Source organism: Polyodon spathula, chromosome 1 (assembly GCF_017654505.1).
Source record: "Polyodon spathula isolate WHYD16114869_AA chromosome 1, ASM1765450v1, whole genome shotgun sequence".
NCBI classification, from domain to species: Eukaryota; Metazoa; Chordata; class Actinopteri; order Acipenseriformes; family Polyodontidae; genus Polyodon; species Polyodon spathula.
In genome coordinates, this window is record NC_054534.1 from 76,852,518 (window position 1) to 76,874,250 (window position 21,733).

Consider the following 21,733-nt stretch of genomic DNA (forward strand, 5'->3'; position numbering starts at 1 on the left):
ATATGAAACAGTTCAATTCCATTGGTGCTTCTACATTATAGTTCACAATGTTGGCTAGGTTTACATGTCAAACATTTAGCAATTTCTCTTTCTCAAAATACAAAACCGTAAACATACCACCAAAGTCAGTGATTGGATCATATAATATATGTATAAGTGTTAATGACTGACTGTTTCATAAGCCCATTTGGTTAATTAAATCAAGTCTGCAGTCTATTAAAACTGTTTGAACTGTTTATGAGAGGGTTAGACATTTACACTCAGTTTTCAAATCACTGTTTAACCTAAAATAATTTTTAAACTTGCACTTCGAGCCAGATTCACAAAACATTTACTCCAGTGCTGTAAGTTACATGAGTTTGTATTCCTTGAAAGAAAACAAAATGTTGACATTAGCATTGTTTTCACCTTTTACACAAAATCGTGCATAGCACTGAAGTAAATGCTTTGTATTATTTAGTTTTTTGTGGTAAACCCTTAGTGGCCATAACTCTGAGTTGAATTAGTTGCCGATTTTCGGTCGGAATCAGAAAATCACATGCAAGAGAAAAAGTTTGGGAAATATGTCCCTGTGTCCATTATTAAGTAGGATTTGTTTGGCGGAACATCATGCGTGAGCTACCATGAGTAGGCTAGTACAGGGCAGGAGATGAATTGCTAGACTGAGCAGCAGAATGGATCTGGCAGCAGCCTTGTCACTCAGCAGAGAAAATAATGGTTCAATTACGGTTGAAATAACCGGCATCTTACATCGTCAAAGGCAGTTTTCTACAATCGTGCATGTTGCCAAGGTAGTGCACATAACAAATGAGTCAGGTAATTACCATTATAGAACAGAAAAGTAACTGGTTCTAAATTACAGCATTGAGAAAATCTACGGTGATTGATTATACGCTTATTATTATTATTATTATTATTATTATTATTATTATTATTATTATTATTATTATTATCTAAATGACAATTACATTACTTTAAACATTTTAGGTATTAATGCATCTACAGTGAATTGGTTATAATGCAGCATGGTCATGGCTGTCATACTCGTTATAAGGTGAAACACATAGCATGATCTTTGAACTATGGCTCCCGACTAAAGAGGGAGCACTATACCACCTCATCACGATCATCATCACTGCACAGAGGCAATTCTATAACACATAATGCATTTTATGCAATGCCAGTAAGATAAATTCTTGCAATCTACAAGTAAAGCTGGCAGATAGAGGATGTGTTCACTCTAACAGATCATGGCAAAAGTCTGTGTTTTGACATTTTCCTCTAAATTCTTGAATTATTCTTTGTTATTTATTACTACCTGCAACTTAATGACCTCCAGACAACATTTCTTCAGTTTAAAGACGATGTAAACAAGGGCCCCCTTTGAATGTAAATATTGTTTCATAAAGAATGTTTTCCCCCTCACATATAAGTTGTATTTTAACTTTCTCTGTGTATGGTTTTAACTTATTAGTTATGACATTACGTCAGTTTAGCTAAACAGAAGCAGTGAAACAAAATGTTGTTTTGTATAAATATTTAATTAATTTGTGGGTCAGCATCAGTCAGCTTGCTTATTTTAAGAATTTCCTCAGGCATATTTAAAATATATATTTGGGTCTATTAAATAGATTAACAAATTGGTGTGTTAATGATACACAGAATTTGTTTAGAAAACAAGAACGACCTGAAGTATAAGAATATTCACTTGATATTTTGGCTTATGTGATGTAGCAGATAGTTGTTTTCTCACTAACCATACCAATAATTCTTATGACCTCTTGCACTCCAATGCAAGATCCATATGCAGACTACCCTGCATGCACAACTGCAGGAGCTGAAGTATTGAGGTTTTGAGTGATTTGTTTATTCCAACGTCACTACTCACCTTCAGGTCCCGGTGGACCACACCCATCTGATGGCAGTGTAGCACAGCCTCCAGGATCTGCTGAATGCAATGACTGCATGCAAACACCAGGGGGCGTGTGTTAGTTCCAAGCTGACACTCACTTTCTGTGTAACCTCACTGAGACAGGGTTAAACATGACACATAGCAATCAACCATGGATTCTGGCAGCCAAACAATGCTCCAGAACCCTGGTTCCCTTAAATAGAAACGTAACCATTACTGAATGTCTATTTACATCCTAAAGCCGAATCCTGATTACTTTACACCAAAGCTGCTCCTTTGTGCCTGTGACTCAGTCATGACTCGGCACCTGAGGGATCAAAAAGACTGCAGTCACAGATCTCAGCATAATTTGTCCCTCAAACATGATGCGAATAATAGACGCAGGAATCTTGAAGGTTAATGGTTACAATTCTATTTCAGGGAACCAGGGTTAAGATAATAACCTAGCATTCCCATTTAAGTAAGAAATGTAACCATTACTGAATGTGCGAGTATACCCAAGTCGTTGCAAGGGCACGATTGCAGAACAAGGCTGCCTTGTGCGTCTCCCTTTGGTACCCCAGTAACAAGTCACTAGGGTGGAAAAAGTAAGGGAGAATTCCACCTCTGTTTCTGTATTGAAAGGGTTGACTGAGAAGCCACCCTTTTAACACTGTAGTTCCAAAACCATACTTTTGAGGATCCACTACGTTTAGCCTGTATAACCTAGAAAAAATATGGGGAGCAGCCCACACCGCTGCATTTCATATGCCCTGGAATAAAGCCCACAAAGTTGCAAGGCTCCTGGTTGAATGGGCTGTGAGCTTTTCTGGTGGGAGCAAGTTAGCCAGCTAATAGACAGTGCTGACTGTCTAATATCCCCCTGGAAAGCCACTGCTTAGACTGGGCTTGACCTCGGGACTATGCCCCATAGCAGAGAAAAAATAGTTCAGACTGCTTCCAACTTTTCTGCCAAACTGGGCAGAGCGTATGGAGCTATCGCTCCCTGTCAGACTGGAAAGGAGGTGGATGAAAAGCCTCCGATTCCACAGACTGGTTGACATGGAAAGCCGAGGCAGTCTACGGCAAGAATGCAAGATTGGTACTGAGTGTAACCTTTGTCCTGGCCTCATTAAAAAATAAGCAGGCTTTCGTGATAGAGAATGCCTGCATTTCACTCGCTCACTTTGCGGAGGTGATAGCAAGCAAGAAAGCCATTTTAAAAGATCTCAGCTCAGCTGAATGACAGGGTTCCAATAGAAGCTTCATGAGTGCATCAAGCACTACGTTTAGGAATAATGTCTTTCACAGTCAGACAAAGCTGCCAAATAATGGCAAAAATTGCCCCGCCAGATCTTGGCATAGCAAGCTAAAATAGCATAAAATAACATGGAGGGGGATTTCCCCCATCAAAAGGGCTTGCAAAAATTGCAGTATAACTGCCATGGGACAAGCTGTGGAGTCAAGCCCACGAGCAACAACAAGCTGAAGCAAGTATCTCAGTCCTGCTCAATGCTGCTGAGCCCAGCAGCTGCTCTAACTGACAGGCCTGCTCGTGGTATCTGTAAAGCACAGAAAAAACACAAGGAGAAAAAAAAAAAATTCTCAACAAAACAGTAATTTAACAATTACATAAATAATATAAAAAACGTCTTGTGTGGTGTTAATTAGCAAAAACAAGTAAGAAAATAAGCTCTAGCCGTGGCTATGCAGCCTGGGGGGAGAACACAAGTCAGCAGACTTATGTTGCGGGTCTCTGGAAAGGAGCAACTCGAGCCACTGGCTTCACGCGGTGCACAAGGCTATAGTGCACACAAATATGTGAATATAGAAAAACTATTACAGCGATTTGAGTAATTATCACATACAAAATGTGTAAAAACATATACAATTGTAAATATATACAGATATATGCAACAATGTACTTACTTGAACAAAGCTCTACGATTAGGTCAGTCTTGAAAGGAAAAATAGCGCAGAGATCTGTGACTGCAGTCTTCCTGATCCCTCAGAGGCAGGGTCATGACTGCGTCACAGGATCAAAAGGAGCAGCTTTGGTAAAAAGTATTCAGGATTCGGGTCTTCAGCAGGTAAATACCCATTCAGTAATGGTTACATTTCGTTCTTGAAAGGGAAATACACATTACTATTCCAATAGAGGAGCAGTAACCCCAGCTGATATATTTTTATATTGTCTTTTAGGCAAATTATTATTAGTTTTTTTCATGGTTCTTTGCATGAGCCAGCAGCATAATGGCAACGTAAATTAGCAAAGACTGCAAATTGTTAAAGCAAAATAAAAACACACTACTAGCACTGACTGCACTGGTACTCGGTAATTCAAATTTGCAATGAATTATTTGAATGAGTCAATATTGGCGATAGAACCATCTGGTATTTTGCATCCATAATGGACTGAAAATACTATACTAATACATTTTTCCTTTTTTCTTTTTTTTTGTATAATTGCTACTGCAGCTTCAACGGTCCTCTTGTAATCTATTGCAGTAATGTGTGATCAGTTGGTTTGCTATAGTATCATAACCCAAAAGTCTCAAAACAGAAGTGGTGTTTAATCCACAGACTGCGGTGCATCTGACCCATAGAGGCGCTGTTACTTAAACCCTTCAGCTTCAAAGCAATGTATGTCGCCTCTGTGAGTCGTCATGCACAGCAACCTTGTGGACTAGCAAACTAGTAAAAGGCTACATGCAGATTTGCCTTGCTATGGGAAAGGGAAACTTGTGATTTGGCTCTTTCCCCACTCCCATCTGACTTATTTAAGTTCGATTTTGTATTTGTGGTGTTTTTAATGGGTTTGTATGGATTTCATTGGCACTATATACTGACCTTCAGGTCTCTGTGAACTATGCCATTTTGGTGGCATTGATTTACACTTTCTAGAATTTGCTGTATACAATGACTGTAGAGATACAAGGGCAGAATGGAAGGGAGAACATTTTAAACAGCATAACAATAAAAGACATAGAAATGTAACAATTTTCTCTAGTGTCAAATTTGATACTTAAAACGTGAGCCAATCAAGAAAGACGTCATTGCAAGCTGACACTAAATAATACAAACTAGACAGTGATTAACAGAATATGGCTTAACAAAACATTTCTTTTAAACAGTTTCTAAAGTTCTTAATTTACAAGCATACAATAGCTTTAATATGATTATAGTTAACTGACCATTTATACGTTTAATTTTTACTTTGTACGTATTATTATCAATAAGCGTCACTTAGATATAATCTTAAGTGAAAAAAAAAACGTCAACTGTAACATGCTTGATGTAACCATAAATAATGGCTTTAAAAAGTAAAGGTTCTAAATAACAACTTCAGTTATTTTATAGGCTCAAAAAAACAACATGAAAGAGGAAAATGGAAAGAGAAAACAAGAAGTTAATCAGAAACAGAATGAAACGGCAACAGAAAACATTCAGACAGAAACCTGTCTCGTCACAGGGTTCTGAAGCAGAAATCAGACAAACAAGTTCAATTCATTGCTTAAGCAGTATAAACTGAGTGGTACATGACATCAAATTAGAATAAATATACAAAAAAATATGTAATGTGAATAAATGTTTTTAAAAGAAATGCAAGATGCCAGAGAGCTATCACGCTTCAGTTTAAGACACAGCGCATCTCTGAAAAGCTCCCATACGCTTTCAGCTATTCTGACAAGCCGATAATTCTTAGAGAGCCCTTATTATTTGAGGCTGATATACAAATAAATGTGTGAGTAATCATGGCTTATTAAATCATGATGGGCAAAATGGTGTGTGTGGTGTTGTTGTTATTATTATTATTATTATTATTATTTATTTGGAAGACACCTTTATCCAGGGAGACTTACAGGTGTTACTGGAACTGTGTCATATTTTTTATTACATTACATGAGTCATAGCTGAGAACAGTTCTTATAGGAACACAGATTAGTAGGGCTCTGACAGCAGAAACAAGCATTCAAGCATTACTTGTTTTATGTTTTAGTGGAAATTGACGTATTTTTCTTGATGTTGTTTAGGCAATTTAAAATAGTTAGAAAGATAGTTTTACTTATTTATTTTTATATTTCCACTTTACTTGAAAGGCACAATTTGCTTTTAATTTTAGTGGCAAGGATGCCACACACTTACCTGGCATCTGCCTCACTGTAGTATTCTCTAGCTACAATATCTTCAAATAATTCCCCTCCGGTAACTCTGCAATGCATAATAAGCATTTCAGTAACATACATCTCCCATCATGGCTGTAAATTAAAAATCAGAGCTATCGGTACGATGAGCAAGACATGTGTTATATCAACAATATCTACAGAAAAGTATAGAACAATTTGATATGCAACATTGTAAGTGTGACATACAGATGGACGTCTGTATGGCCAGACGGACACTCCCACATATCCCCCGAATCTAATCCTAAGTTTACAATTGGACAAGCGGTTCTTTAGCTATATGGAAAAATAATTGTACAATGGTACATATGTATGACTGACTCCACTGTCCCCCATTTTGCAGGGGATGTCCAATACTCACTACTACTACTCTCTATAGAGTATATCTTTAGTACAGTTTAAAAACCTTTGTTACCGGTAATCTGTCTCTTTCTCCTGTCTTGTGTTTAAAACAAGATTGCTAGTACTCTCTAAATTATGTCTTCAAAGCTGGCAATGTTCTTAGTTTGTGAATTTCACTTTCATTTAACCCAAACGACATTTCTTGTTTCTGAAAAATATTTCTCCAATTCCTCAAATTTGCCAAGAAATCCCACATCAAGTCGATATTTCAATCCTAAAACATTTACAGAAGCATCATAACTAACATTTACCCCCCCCTATTTTATACCCAGATTACCCTTCACTGGAAATTTGTGTTAATAAGATCTAGACCTTGAACTCTGTTATGATGAGGGGAAATCTATTTTTTATTAAAGTGCAATCCTATCAATTGTTAAACTGATCAGGTCGAGATGGTGCCACCTATCCACACACACACACACACACACACACACACACACACACACACACACACACACAGTGCTGTTTGACTGCTGCTTCTTTTTTAGCTCTAGTATAAATAAATCCATCCATCCATCTACAGCAGACATAAAACAGCACCATACTGGGCTTGTAAGATAATTATTTATTATGTTATCATTAACTCAGAGTAGGCTTCTCAATATACACATATCCCATTTTTTTTTAAGAAACAAAAAACTGTTTACTTTATAAACAATATATTCAATCATGTTAAGTTAACATATAGGGATTTACAGTTGCAGGCAATCCAAACTGCTCATATTGAGCAGCTACCTGTGGGTAGCTTTGCTTTGACTCTTCTGTCCAGTTCATCTCATACAAGATCTATGGGATTGAGGTCTGGAGACTGGGCAGGCCAGGTCATCAGATTCTGTTGTCCTTCACTTTCTTTCTTCGCCAGATAGTTCTTGCACAACTTTGAGGTGTGTTTCGGGTCATTATCTTGCTGAAGAATGAAGGACTGCCCAACTAGCCGTAATCCTAATGGAATGGCAAGCCTCTGAAGTATGCTATGATAGCCATGCTGGTTGAGCTTGCCATGGACTTGGTAAAGATCGCCAACTCTGTCACCAGCAAAGCAACCCCAGACCATGTCACTGACTCCTCCATGCTTGACAGTGGGAACAACACATGCAGAACTCATGCGCTCACCCTCTCTGCGTCTTACAAATACTCGACAGTTGGACCCAAATATTTCAAATTTTGACTCGGGTCCATAAGACCGACTTCCACTCCTCAAACGTTCAGTTTCTGTGTTTTTTGGCCCAGACAAGACTCTTCCTCTTATTCTGCACTCTTAACAATGGTTTCTTTGCAGCAATTCTTCCAGTTAGGCCAGCTTCACGCAATCTCCTCTGAACAGTTGATGTTGAAACATCTGTACTAGCAGCATTTAGCTGAGCTTGTATTTCAGGGGCAGTTAATCGTCAGTTTCGCAGACTTGTGACTCGAATTAACTTGTTCTCTGATTCTGAGGTCACCCTTGGCCTGCTTGACCTTGCTGGGACCTCATGAGTGCCAGTTTCTTCAAATCATTTGATGGTCTTGGCCACAGCAGTTACAGACACTTGCAAAGTTCTTGAGATTTGTCTTAAAGATTGACCTTTATTTCTTAAAGTAATTACAGATTGTCTTTTTTCTTTGCTTAACTGAGCATATTTTGCCATTTTCTGCTCTCTACATTCAGGAATGACAAACATTTGCCTATATTATCTATATTTATAGTAATCATGGACCCTCACCTGTTAACAATAACTGGTGACAAAAGGTTAATTAGGTAACATGCTAGTTAACTCAGAGAACATCCAACAAAGACACTTTTATACTTATGCCAGTGTTCTAACACTGTGTTATACACATTTCAGACCTTGAACTGACTTGGGCATCAGACTGAAATCCCCTTGCTTTGTGTGACCATTTCATTGAAATTGATAAGATTTACATTTTCATTTAAAAATTAAATTTTTGAATGCAATTGACTTATGATTATCAGCTTATATAAGTACACGTATCATATAATTAAATATTGACTGTTTATAGACAAGTTTATACAGTTAAAAGCATAGAAAATCATGAAAAACCTGGTTTCAAGCAGGTGTACTCAGACTTTTGACTGGTACTGTGTGTGTGTGTGTATATATATTATATTATTATATATATATATATATATATATATATATATATATATATATATATATATATATATATATATATATATATATATATATCATATATATGTGTTGGTAACAACCATGTCTGCAGATCCAAAGGTTTTCAATAATATGTTAATTGACTGGTAAAATAATTTATTAATATGATCTATAATGTAAAATTCATCCACGTTTTAGTAGGTTTTAGAAAAAATGGCTAATACAAACAGCAACTTTTCTTTCACTATACATGTGTTAATTTTTGTATATGGTATACTATTAGAACTATATATTTTGTATACATTAGAATTAATTTGGGAGCGATAACCCTCCTTGATAAGGAAAATGGGCGATTCACAAATTACTCTACATCCTAAATGAGATCACAAAAATCTTAATAGCCTAAATATGTTTAACCCTCAGTATTAGAATTTCTATGCAAGGAATTGCAGTGCGTTCACAAATTACCCGATGCCAAAGTCCTAAAGGGCACTCAACAGTATCTTTCATTCTGGTTTTTGCCCGGGTTATCATAAATACACTGCCCATAGATTGACAGTCAATCATTCAGACACACCAGTAAACTGTATCCATTTCTCTGATAACAAAAAATTACACTCCTTATTATTCAAGTTGAGTATGCTCTCCAACGCTTGTCATAAACACTGCCAAATGTGAATCAGCCAATCATTTATGACCCACCCAGTAACTGCATCCATTTCTCTGACTGGACAATACAACTCCTTATTATTTTTATTGGTTATTATTAGTTGCCCATAACTCATACATAGTGTATATATCTTTTTGCAGTGAAAAATTTTAATTTTGGTAATTATTTAAGAAACCCCTATGCATTATTAAAATGATTAAATCAAACTTCTCTCAATACGTCAAAAGATGGATCCTGTTGCTTCAGTAAAATGAAGAGGTCCCCGCTGGTTCACCAAATACCCACGATGCAATATTGTATATTGCAGCGAAGGGTTAAACTCGGATTATTCTTTAGTAATGTGCAGCCCACTATAAAACAAGAGGTTAAGCTAGTTTTCTGGATATGTGGCCCATGACAAAAGTTTGGTTGCACACCTTTGGTCTGCTGAGGTGGTTTTCAACACTGGTTTTCATTCCAACTGAGCTCTCAATTACTTAACTAGACCCTTAACTGAACAGATAATTTGCTTAAATCAGACCTTTCTAATTGTTTTCAGCTCTTAAACAGTTGTGGATTTCAAGCTTGCTATAACAATTTACAAGCAGACACAGTGGGTCCCCAGGACCGGGGTTGAAAACCACTGGTCTACACTATATGACATGTCACATGACCAGAAATAAATTCTTCCTCTCTCCCTTATCTCTAGTTTTGTCTCTCTCAATCTTACTATTTAACCAATACTTCAAGCAGGTTTAAAAATGCACAACCACACTCCAAAACCAAAACTGATTCAGCATGTCATATCAATCGTTTCAGGAAGGTTTCAAACCTGACCTCTTCCAATTCTGATGCTGTTTGGCAGGGATAGAGATCTATAATTTCCCCAAGTTTCATATCTCTAGATGAAATGTTTTTTGTTTTTTTTTATGTGAGAGGTCACCAAACATCTGACACAAAATGGCTCCCTGATCAGATCAATGACATGAAAGTACCAATAAGTTTTTAATGCTACAGTAAACTATTGTTGGAAAGCTCTCTTTGTACTCTATCCAAACATGCCATATTTTATATTTAACGACGAACAATTTTGAGCTTTGACCGTCGAGATCAAAAGGGCAAAATTCTGTTTGCCTATAATATAAAAAATGGCATGTTTGGATAGAGCACAAATAAAGCTTCCCAGCAATAGTTTACTTTTTACTGTAGCGTTAACAAGGAAAAGAAAAAAAAAAGAAAAAAGTTATTGTTACTTATGTCACTAGTCTGATCTGGGTACCATTTCGGGTCTCACATAAAAAACGTTTGACCTAGAGACATGAAACTTGGCGAAGCGTTATATCCCCATGGCTCCAACTTCTCTGCCAAACAGCATCAAAGTCCATGAACTTCAGTTTTGATGGTGACTGACCCGACATGGACTAGCCCAACTAGAGAGTTCAGAAAATCTACAAATAACTGGTTGTAGCAAAGAATTTCAATATACAATACACAGATATTAAATAACTAGAAATGGGAGTTTTTGGCCTGGGAGACTATTCTAAGGGGCAGTCATACCACAAAGATCTGTATCACTGATATCTCAAACCGTTCTATCTGTTATCATCTTTATCAGATATCAGGACATTAGGATATGCCAGGCATAAAATATGTCTACCACTAATACCAATGAAAAGGTTTGAAAACACAAGATGTGAACTATTATAAATTACAATTCTGAATTAAGTCTTTACATGCTTTTTGCAAAGAAAATAAAGTCTGACTCATACCAACAGAAAACCAAAGTAATAGGAAGGCTATGTGTTTTACTTGCTGCCACATGTATACAGTAGCATTTTCTATGTGCATAATAAAAGTGTGTGCAGTATATGTAAGGTACTGTACAGTATCCTAACGTGTCAATGCGACACCATGATCTATTGTGTATTAACTCTGTACTAAGTAGGCTACGATAAAAAATAGTGTGCTAAAATCAATTAGTTTCAATATTAAATATTTTATTATTTTTGCATTGTACAGTGAAGTGTACAATGCAGCAGCACAGTTTATTTTGTGTTACCAGTAGCCTATAGGCTAAAGTAAAAAGTAAGGTTGCTAGGTATTCATTTGATTTTACTGCTGTACTGTATACTATATAGGCCTACTGTACAGATTTAAATGTGTACATAATGTAATGTGTACAGAGAAAACATTAATGTTACTTCAGGGCAATGAATTATACATTTAAAATAAAATAAAAGCAAGAGACTAGTGCATATTGCAACATAACATGTAAACACTGATAACCCCGGCATTAGAATAGCCAGCAAAGGAATGTAAATTCCACTGACAACTAAAACTTAAGAAACAAGATAAGACTTGAATCGCCTGCGGACTCTAGTTCCTGGACTTCAATAAAACTGAAATATTCATACCTGCCATTTATTTTGTTGTTTCATGTCTTCCTGCATTCAACAGAGTCCTAGATTTGCATTAATGATGTACTGTAATCAGCAGGCAAGCAGCCGGTAAGGTTATGAATAGTAAGTTTGCTTTCAAACACACACACACGCTCACTCAACAAGCTAAACTAAGGAATAACTGAAAGCTTACAGCAGGGAACAAGGAAGATTTTCTACAAAAGAACAACACTAATGCACTTCATCGGCTCATAGAATGTATGATGCTTGACAGTGACTGATATTCTTTCACTCTTTGCATGTGCTTTTAGCATAAGAATAACATTGCTAAGGTAATCTAGCCAACATAAATGGTTCTCAAGGGCACATGGGCCTTTGCAATAGAATCCACTTGTGACAACGCACACACTATATTGTATTGCAGCTGGTATAAGCTTTACAGAACAGTTGTACTTTGATCAAATATATTGGTACGCCAATACAGGTACTTGGAGAAGTGTAGAGGGAGGTACGAAAGGATTCAATCCAGACCAGGCACCAATAATGGACAGCAGTTTGAACTGGAACTCTTCCAGCCCCAGTTAGGATTGTGGGCTGGCAGAAATCGGTATCCATTTCCTTCTGGTGGAGGAATGAGCAGCTATATTCAAATGATCAGGACACATTGTATACCTTGAACTACAGAAGAACTACTGAAAAAGCAAGGAAACTGTTACCAGAAATAAGCAACCAAGGACCATTTCTTTAGCCTATGGTTGCAGTTAGGACAGTACATTGCAAATGGATCCAGTGAGTGATGTACTCATGTTAGGACCAATGTCTAGTTAATGTAGTTGAAGGGAAGGAGGTCCCATTACAGGTTTTATTAAGACACACCAGTTACACAAACCATGAACTACTGATACAGTAAAACATGGAATGGATCAAACTGCTATACAATGGGAGTCTTTTTTTCACCCATCATTAAAAGCTGGTTTAATACTAGATGGGAGGGTGTAATAGCCAAACAATTTATTTTATACTGTGGTTTGAATTCAAATTAAAAGCAATTACCAGGAGGGTGCTTTTCTTGCTCTAAAACATTTTAAAATCTTATACTTCAGCAACTGATCCTGTTGTCCTGTTTTATTAGAATCATCTGAATCGGTATTATTCTGGGGGCTAAATCTTATGGTAAAATATAAGAATATAAGTAAAGCAGAAAAAAAGGCGAGCATGGAATAAATATTCTTAATTAGGAATACCATATGACAGATTCAGAGTTAAGTTTCCTTATTCAATTAATCTTACACTGGAAATGCAAGTAACGCTCAGCTCATTTATTGCTGCTTCACTTAGTGGATATTACTGGGATAATTAAAAGTACATTTACATAGTTTTAATAAAAGAAAGGATCTGAAGCTGCTGTGAGTTTGAATTTGTAACCACCGTATCTAAAATGGCATTGATTAGTGTTTGTTAATTAACAGAAGAATTAAATAGCAACACATATTTGTTGTACGTTTAAACTCGCATGACTAGGCATTTGTGTTTTTGTGAACACATTTACAACTGTTTTATTTTTTGTCACAAAAACTCTACGACGTGGAATAACTTATATGTTACATAATTGTACGTTTCACGAAATTCTGTCAAGCAGTTCCTAAAAAACGAATCTTTGACAGCTCAGCCAATGAGGTTTGAATACTATGGAATCGTAAGCCACTTTATGTTATTTGTGTAATGTGTATGGAGAGTTTGCGAGGGACAGTTCCCAAAATGTAACCTTATATGTCATTTGCAGTATCAGTACCATAAAAAAATCTAAATTTACCAGGAGCTAAATTCATAGTATGTAAAATTTTAAATAAATGGCTCATAATGGGTCACTCTTTTAAGAGTAAGTATTGTAATGGGAAGCCAATTATTCAAAAGAAAAGTTACACAACTGTACTGCAGTCATAATTAAGTCAGCGGTCAAGAACAGAGCAAAATTTGTTTCAAAAAGTTTCTAAAAATTAGCAAATATGATGTATATCAAACTATTTCTGAGGTGCATACGAGGTGTTGAATGTGTGGCACATTTACAGAACTAAAACATTCAAGCAGCACCTTAAGTCAAAAGTGTTAACAGCGAATGTGTTTAAATGTAGCCTGTAGAAACCCATACAGTTAGGAACTTAAATCATTATTTTAAAAGAAATGTATAAACTTTGTTTGCCTCGTGTGACAATCCTACTTCGTGTTTTCTAAATGATCTTGTGTATAATGAGTTTTGCATTGTCTAAACTAATCATTTTCAGATGTACGATAATGATGTGATTTAATCCCACACAGTCCAAGTGTGCTCTACCTCTGTGATGAAGGCACATGCGTGAGTGGGAGGAATTCATACTTTACACAAATGAGCTGATAATGGAGAACTTTTTTTTGTTTGTTAGTGTTTTGTTTTTGTATTTTTACCCTTTTGAAGCCAGACACCCACACTTCCAAAACTTAGGCAACACCACTAAGTTAAAGGATGATGTAATTATCTACCACCAAGTTCACAGTGGTTTGTTAACAAATGCTGAGGTAATTGATGACTCAAATATTCTGTACTGCCTCCTTTTCCTAGGCAGTTTCCAGTGGTAAATTAAATGTCTTTATTTTGCTAGAACATTGCAAGTACAAGCAGCATGAGATCTTTGGCAATGTCAAAATCTTTCCTTGGTAAAAAAATAAAAAATAATACTGGAGCAATTAAGGTAGTTTAGCAGAGGAATACAACAGAACTATTATTAAAGCTATAGAAACAGAATAAAACACATACACTGCACTGAAAACCCACTGCTGTAAGAGGCAATACAAATAAGTGACTGTATGTGTAATATACAATATATCTAGCTATAAAGATTTGAGACGAGCGCTTGTACACAATCTCCGGAAAGAGATTTCAAGAGAAGGACGACAGAAAAGAAACCCCAAAACAATTGAAAGCCAAGACGGTAATTAGACAAACAATCAGCAATATTAATGGGACTGGATCATGCAGATTGATTAAGGAAGTCCCTCAGAAAGAGGCTCATCTATTATAGAGGGTGTAAAGGAATGCTTTCCTTTACTTGTTGTGATGTATTATCCACTGTAAATCTTGAACGATAAGTATACTGTTTTAATATCACGTACACAGACTTTTGTGAAAATAAGCTGTTCCTTGCACTGTTATGCTAATAGGATTCTCTGTTATGCTAGTACTGCAAAGAGTATAGGGCACACTGAGTACAGGTATTTATCTTCTTTTTTTAAAGTCCTTTTTTTTTTAATACACGTAATAATAAAATATACTTTACAGGAAAATGTGGCTTTCACTCCAAGTTTTTGGTGTTGGTGCTTCCACCAACTATTAACTCAGGGGGGGTGGAGACTTATCCAATTATGATCTTTCAGTTTTGTATTTTTAATATATATATTTTTTCTCAATAAAAAACTTTTTTCCTCTTAACAGTGTGGAGTATGGAGTGTAGATACATGGACAAAAATCCTAATTTAAATGCATGAAACTCAGAGGCACTGACATAACAAAATGTGAAAACAGTTCAAGGGGGTGTATGCTTTCTACAGGCACTGTATATATGGAAGGATAAATGGATATGGAATCCCAATGAAAATGAATGGCATGAAAACTCCACTTATGATATGTATACTTGAGTCTGTAAGCACTGAATAATGATCAGATGACTTTAACCCAAATGAAACACCTTGCAGATGTGCTATGTTGTAGCTCTACCACACCCCCATTCTCCCTTACACCCTCAACCACTGTGTATAATGCCCAGACCCATCCCTTTGCAATCAACATCTGGAACCCGAGTACACAGAGGATTTCTTCCATAAGCAGTTTATACAAGTGTTTTCTAAATTAATCTCTCTGGGGTGAACTGCCTGAGCAATAAAGTTGCTTTATGAGGCAGTATCTTCAAGAAACATTTTAATGTTAAAACAACATTTTAGAATTTGCATTTCTATGACCAGAACGGATTGTACTGTACCACTGCAGCAGAGAGGAAATGCTGGTGTGAACAACTGGATTGCAGTGGTGCATGAAGGCAGAAAATAAGGGATGAAAGCCCACACTGTGCACAGAAGAATGTCTACAGAGATAAATACAAACATGTTTACTTACAAGTCAAAGACTAGGTAATGATACCCCTCTTCCGATATGCTTTCATGGAGTCTCACTGTGGAAAAAGATATACTTATTAAAAACTGCACACAGTCACCTACAACCTCCAAACCAATCCACCATTATCAAAGCATTTTCTTCTTTTAACAAAAACAAAACATTTTCAGTACCATGCACCATAATATGGTTTTCTCAGGCAATTATGCAAAAATGGTATGGTAAACCTTTTTAAAATTCATTATAATAAAGTACTGTACACAAGGATTTGAACACAGAGATTTTGTAACTTAGTACAGCACAATGCCCCTGCGTACACTTTTTAAGGATATTCCTGTATTACTTGCAGCATTGCAGGCTTTGTGTTTATACACTGAAGAGCAATCTGTTGTGTTCCTGGTGCCATTTATTGTGTAGTTCCTTTAAATAATTGTACTGTCTGATCCAGGATATATATATATATTTTTTAACTGATCCAATTTCAGATCTTGCACAAAAAATACTCAGGAAAAAAAGCCTGCTGAGATTATACAAAATGATGCTGTCATTCGGGGGAACTGAATCATCCAGCAAGTTTCAACTCGGATAACCACTCATTCAAGTCCAAAGAGAGAACTTATGTAGCCATCACAATAATACAGACTTTTACCAACACAGGCTATCAACACTACACCCATAAAAAAGTCGCAGGTAGTTTGCAGTGCAAATTAGACATTAAAGTATAAGAGATGTGTCTGCTTGTATATTGGTAAATAGTATAACAGCTGAACCAGCATTTCAATCCCATCAGTAAAACAGTCACGCAATATTAAACGAAACCAGATGTGAATGAAGGCAGCAGGCATGACAAGGCTGTCATTTCTGTTTGCTCAGCTGAGGGATGTCTAAACATTACAATGACAAGTAATTTTACTATGAACAAAGTAGCTGAGAGGAGTGTAGGCTTTTGTCCAAACCAATACAGAATCGCCTATATTTCTTAATGTTGCTTAAATAACTGATTCAAATTAAGGAGGTTGTTTATTTCTGATACCTGCCATTAGTTTATAATAATAATAACAATAATAACAATAACCCAAAAGACGGAGCACAAGGAGGTTAAGTGACTTGCTCAGGGTCACACAATGAGTCAGTGACTGAGCTGAGATTTGAACTGGGGACCTGCTGGTTATAAGCCTGCTTCTTTAATCACTGGACCACACAGCTTATATTTTAATCTTATAGTACAATTAATTATATTTTTTTTATTTATATTAACTGTACTTATTTTGCTTTTCTGTTTTATGTATCCTTCCACATAACCACTGCAAAATTCAAGTCTTGTTGGTTTCAATGTGATTATTTTGAATGCTTTTGGCTTTTATAATATATCTAGGTGATATTATACTGTTGTACACAAAGAGGGACACTTTCCATTAGTTTGCAGTGTCATAATGTAGAAAGCACTCAGTTTGAAACTCCAAAAATGTTTATCTTAATTCAGGAATCTAAAGTGCTCCTATATAGTTGGATTTTATTTCCAGTAAAAATACATGATGTATTTATTAACAGATGGTGGAAGTTCTTCATAACATTATGCAGGGGAACTAATTAAAAGTACCTTGAAGCGTTCTGAGAAAGCTCATTAGCTACATACAGAACAAACAAATTACCCCATTTAAGTGAACTGTAATTTACTCTCAAATAAAAAGGCATAATGTACAATGAGCATGTGTTTCATGAATATAAAGACATGTTTACACCAACAGATAAGATTGATGTAAGCAATTGGGGTAAACATCAGTTTCATAATTCAGCTTTTAAATGCCTATTGATATGAAGGTGTATAGAATAATATGATAGTTCCACCATAACAAACCTCAGTGACTATTACTAGTTCTCAAATAATAACTTTTAATATTGTGAAAGCTGTTTACAGTGCAGGAAGTTCTCTTGGTGCAAACTTCTTTTACCTCTGGGAAGCTTTTTCTATATTTAATATAGAGGTCAGTTAGCACATTTGATACAGTATTTGTATTTACCCTGTGGCTATTGCACGCATTTTATAGAGCAGAAATACTTGTAGGTGTTACTCATGAATTTACTGCAGTTCTTTTTCAGAAAACTATATGCAGTTCTGAATTGTTCTGCAAATAGAATGCAAGCCATGTGCAAAGTCTGAGACAAGTGTATCTCTTTTGTTTATCTCCTTTTAATCTTGCTTAAGTATGGTCTTTTTTATATTTTGAAATTACATTGTTTTGACAAGTGGTATTATTTGACAAGGAATCCAACATTATTACTGCATTATGAAACATGAGGGGTGCTATAATGAAAGCAGTCAAAGTACATATAACATTACATGAGTAAGCAAAATATGAATCAACAAGCTCGAGAATGCCCAGCCCAGGTTTTAAACTAACAACTGGTAAACTTTTTGGACTTGGTAAAGTTCCAAATGACATGTTACACCTGAAAGGATGGACTGATGTTATCCAAATGCTGTACTGTCTCGCTCCTAACTTTGCATATAATATATACTCTATTAACTGGATATAACAGTATTCTATTAACTGGATTTCAAGGCTTTCTGCTTTTAAATACACTGTACACTGGTATCTTGCTAGTAAAATACACAGTACGTAGCCAATTTTGTTTATTTTGCATGCTGGCTTGAAACAGAATGGAAGCATTAAGCAATGGAACAACCCTTTTTTACTCCCATGGGTAAGACAATATTAATTTCACTAAATAGGTGAGATGTGTGAGCAGTCCACATGCCTACAATTTTCTCATCGCATATTTGTTCCATTAAGTTGTGATTTAGACACACATGATGTACTGGGTTCTGTAGATTCCCTACCTTGAATGGAGGAAGAAAATACACTAAACTCATATGAACATTCTCAATTAAAAAAAAAAAAAAAGAAGACAAACAGACGTGTAATATGAATTAGCAATTACCTTTCCAGGGATGTGCTGCAAAACATGAAAGGGTAATACATTTATTCCCCTTGTATCTGAACACTACCATAATCTTAATTCAGACAGCCCATTCACATACTACAGCTACCATGGAATCTCCTCATTTCCAGGTACCAGCATACTAATTGTGTTCCCACAAAGTTTCGGGGTGGAAATGGTGGCAGTCTGAATATGGCTACAGGTGAAACCAGTTCTAATCACAACACTAGAAAGTACTTTCTCTTTCCCCATTGCTTTCCCGAGTTACAGGCACAAATACCATACTTTTGGGCTGCAAAATCCAAATTGCATAGCGGCTAGGCAATTATTTTACACTGCAACCTATGTAAGCTTAACAGCAATGCAAATTACTCAACATGCACAAATAATGAGCCACAATCATGATAATGACGGTCTCAATAAGTGCCACCTGTGCATCAGGCTATTTAGCAGCTGCACTTACAGCCCAGAGGTGAGGTGAGTAGGCAGTAGGTGCTGAATGCAATTTGTGGAGCACAAAAATCAAACCAAGCCAAACCAAAAAATGTCAGAGGAAGGGCAGAAAAGTTATCAGAATAGGAGCTGAAAGTCCTTAAAGGCTGAAGCCGCATGAAATTATTTGGAAAAGCCTCAGCTAACATCAGTTATGCTACCAAAGAGGCCATATGGCCCTCTAAAGTCAATGCTGTCGGTGTTACAAGGAGGACAGTCAACCAGGTAATGAAAGGTGTCAGGGCCTGCGGCAGAGAACAAAAGCAAAACTCACAACGCAGCACAGGCATGCAGCAGAAACAGGAGGAGGACTGCCATCTACAGCACATCTGACACTGCTGGAGAGGCAAGCGGAGAGGACAAACCATCCCAAACAAAGTGACCCTGGGTTTGAATATACTGGGTCCTCTCCATTTTGCCCTTCTTCGAAGGCTTTCCTGCCTGTCCTCAACAAGAGCCAAGTGTCGCCTCATCAGGAAGTGTACCACAGCAGCCACTCTAAGGCCAATGACAGGTCTCTGAAGGTGTGTGGTTTTATACTCGCTTCTATAATGATCTGCACCTTGTCACAGGAGGTGCAAAGTTTTTGGAGGGTCAGCAATTGCCAAAGTGCAAGGCAAACTCCTTACATCTCATTATAATGTTTGCGCCCGCTTAGTATTCTGGATCTCCACCCAATTCCATGCTCTTTTCTTCATTTGAATACATTTCAATATAATTTAAATGGCTTAATGATGGCAACGTGCTAACTTGACAGCAGGTGCAGAACAGCAGGTGAAAACCATTCTTTACATATGCCACATTTTTGTGACCGCTAAAGTCTCACTTTACGCCAGCTAAACACATTTTTTGGCAGCAATATGTGTGCTTTGCAGCCACAAATCACTTTACACGTATCCTTACATCAGCCCCTGTACCTCACATACTGTAGTTTCTTATGTGTAAGTTTCTTATGTGTAATACATGTTCTGTGCTGTGGAAAGATGCATTGCCTTTACCAATAAAGCGTGGAAAACCCATTATTTATTTTAAAGCTCTGCATTAAAATACACAGTAGTACAAAAATTGTTTAGTCTTCATGAGCAGGTCAACAACAAAACTGGCAGCACATCACTGCTGTATACATAAGTTATTCTTAGGTCTATTTGATAAGAGACTGATAACTAAAGTACAAAGGTTGTGTATTATAGTATACCATTTAAAGTTACTATCCTTGAGATCTCGCAGATAATCAATACAACATTGTTCTGTTAAGAAAACATATTGGTGGTGCATGATTATCCTGCAATACAAGTAAAAGTAAAAACAGGCAATGCTAATCGTCTTCCATAAGAAAAATAAGCCTACTTAATTAAATATTCTGTGCTGTGCAACTTTCAATGGGGAGTTGAGTCAAAGTAAGTTTACTTAATATCTGTTTGAATACCGATGTCAGAGGAGCTTTTTAAATGTAGATGTGTATACAAATAGATCTTCAGCAAGTACCAATTAAGAGAGGTTATTTACACAATACTATCTGATGCAGAGATTAAGGAGCTTTTTATTTATTTATTTATTTAATTAAGTAAGTAATAAGATCAAAGTAAAGGCCTCAATCGTGGTAATGTACATATGGAAGGTATCAGTAATTCTATCTAAAAAAAAAAATGATTGAGTGTCTATTTAATTCAGTTTTAATTAAGAATTTTAGATTGTGAGTTCTGCAACACATAGTATATGTATCCTCTGTTTTCTGGCTGCTGACTTTAACTGATATTTAATGACATGTCCACCAACATAAATCACATGTTTTTTTTTGTTTTTTTTTTAATTCACATATATGCAGATTAGACCAATAATTAAAGATCATGTTGTGATTTATGTCTAACTGCAAGTAACATAAATGGCTGTTACAATCTTTTCGCCACAAACTGTGCATTGAAACTACTGCTTGCTGGCATCTGTACAGTTATCTATATGCACAAGAGATCAGGCAATTTAAAGACAGGTGTTGTATCTTCATTATCGTCAGCCTGAATAGCATCAGCATGGTCCGTTATCACTCATGAATTACAGCTGTGGCGGTTCTTTATACAGACAGATGAATGAGAGCAACTTGTGCATCTTAATGTCGAAGATTCTTGTCTTGCGCTCATTGGTAGATGTGTTCTGTAATACTCGCAGGGGAAATCTGTAATTCTGCTCATACTATGCATAGGGATTGCAATGGCTCAATTGGAAGATTCACTGTTGGTAGGGGACAGGGGATACCTTAACCCTGATTGCACAATATTCTCCTTTTCAAATTAACTGCACAGCAGTTAAAAGCCTAATTTTCACTTAGTAAGCTAATTACAATCTCAGTTTGCTTAGGTACCACAGAATTCATATAATTATGAATCACATAATTCTCTACTGCTGTTTCTATCTAGGACATTATATATTTACCAGGCTCAATCACTGGGGTTGCTTCTAAAAAGACTCATATGAGTTCTATTTAATTAACCTAAATGATGACAGATCTCAATATTGCTGCTGTTGT

The 21,733-nt window shown here is 36.4% G+C and overlaps 1 protein-coding gene across 18 annotated transcripts in view; it reads right to left on the bottom strand.

The window, feature by feature from the left end:
* The window catches only part of LOC121322582 (calcium/calmodulin-dependent protein kinase type II subunit delta), a 116,104-nt gene that overhangs the window by 32,900 nt on the left and 61,471 nt on the right, over positions 1-21,733 (bottom strand). For 9 of the 18 annotated variants that reach the window (XM_041262732.1, XM_041262740.1, XM_041262713.1 and 6 more), the window contains exons 4-6: positions 15,781-15,835; positions 6,038-6,103; positions 4,742-4,814 (exon numbers count right to left, since the gene is read on the bottom strand). In XM_041262732.1, the coding sequence (XP_041118666.1) occupies positions 4,742-4,814; positions 6,038-6,103; positions 15,781-15,835 (194 nt within the window). Of the gene's footprint in view, positions 1-1,888; positions 1,962-4,741; positions 4,815-6,037; positions 6,104-15,780; positions 15,836-21,733 lie in introns of all 18 variants that reach the window. The other 9 variants (XM_041262722.1, XM_041262702.1, XM_041262749.1 and 6 more) reach the window with 1 other exon arrangement.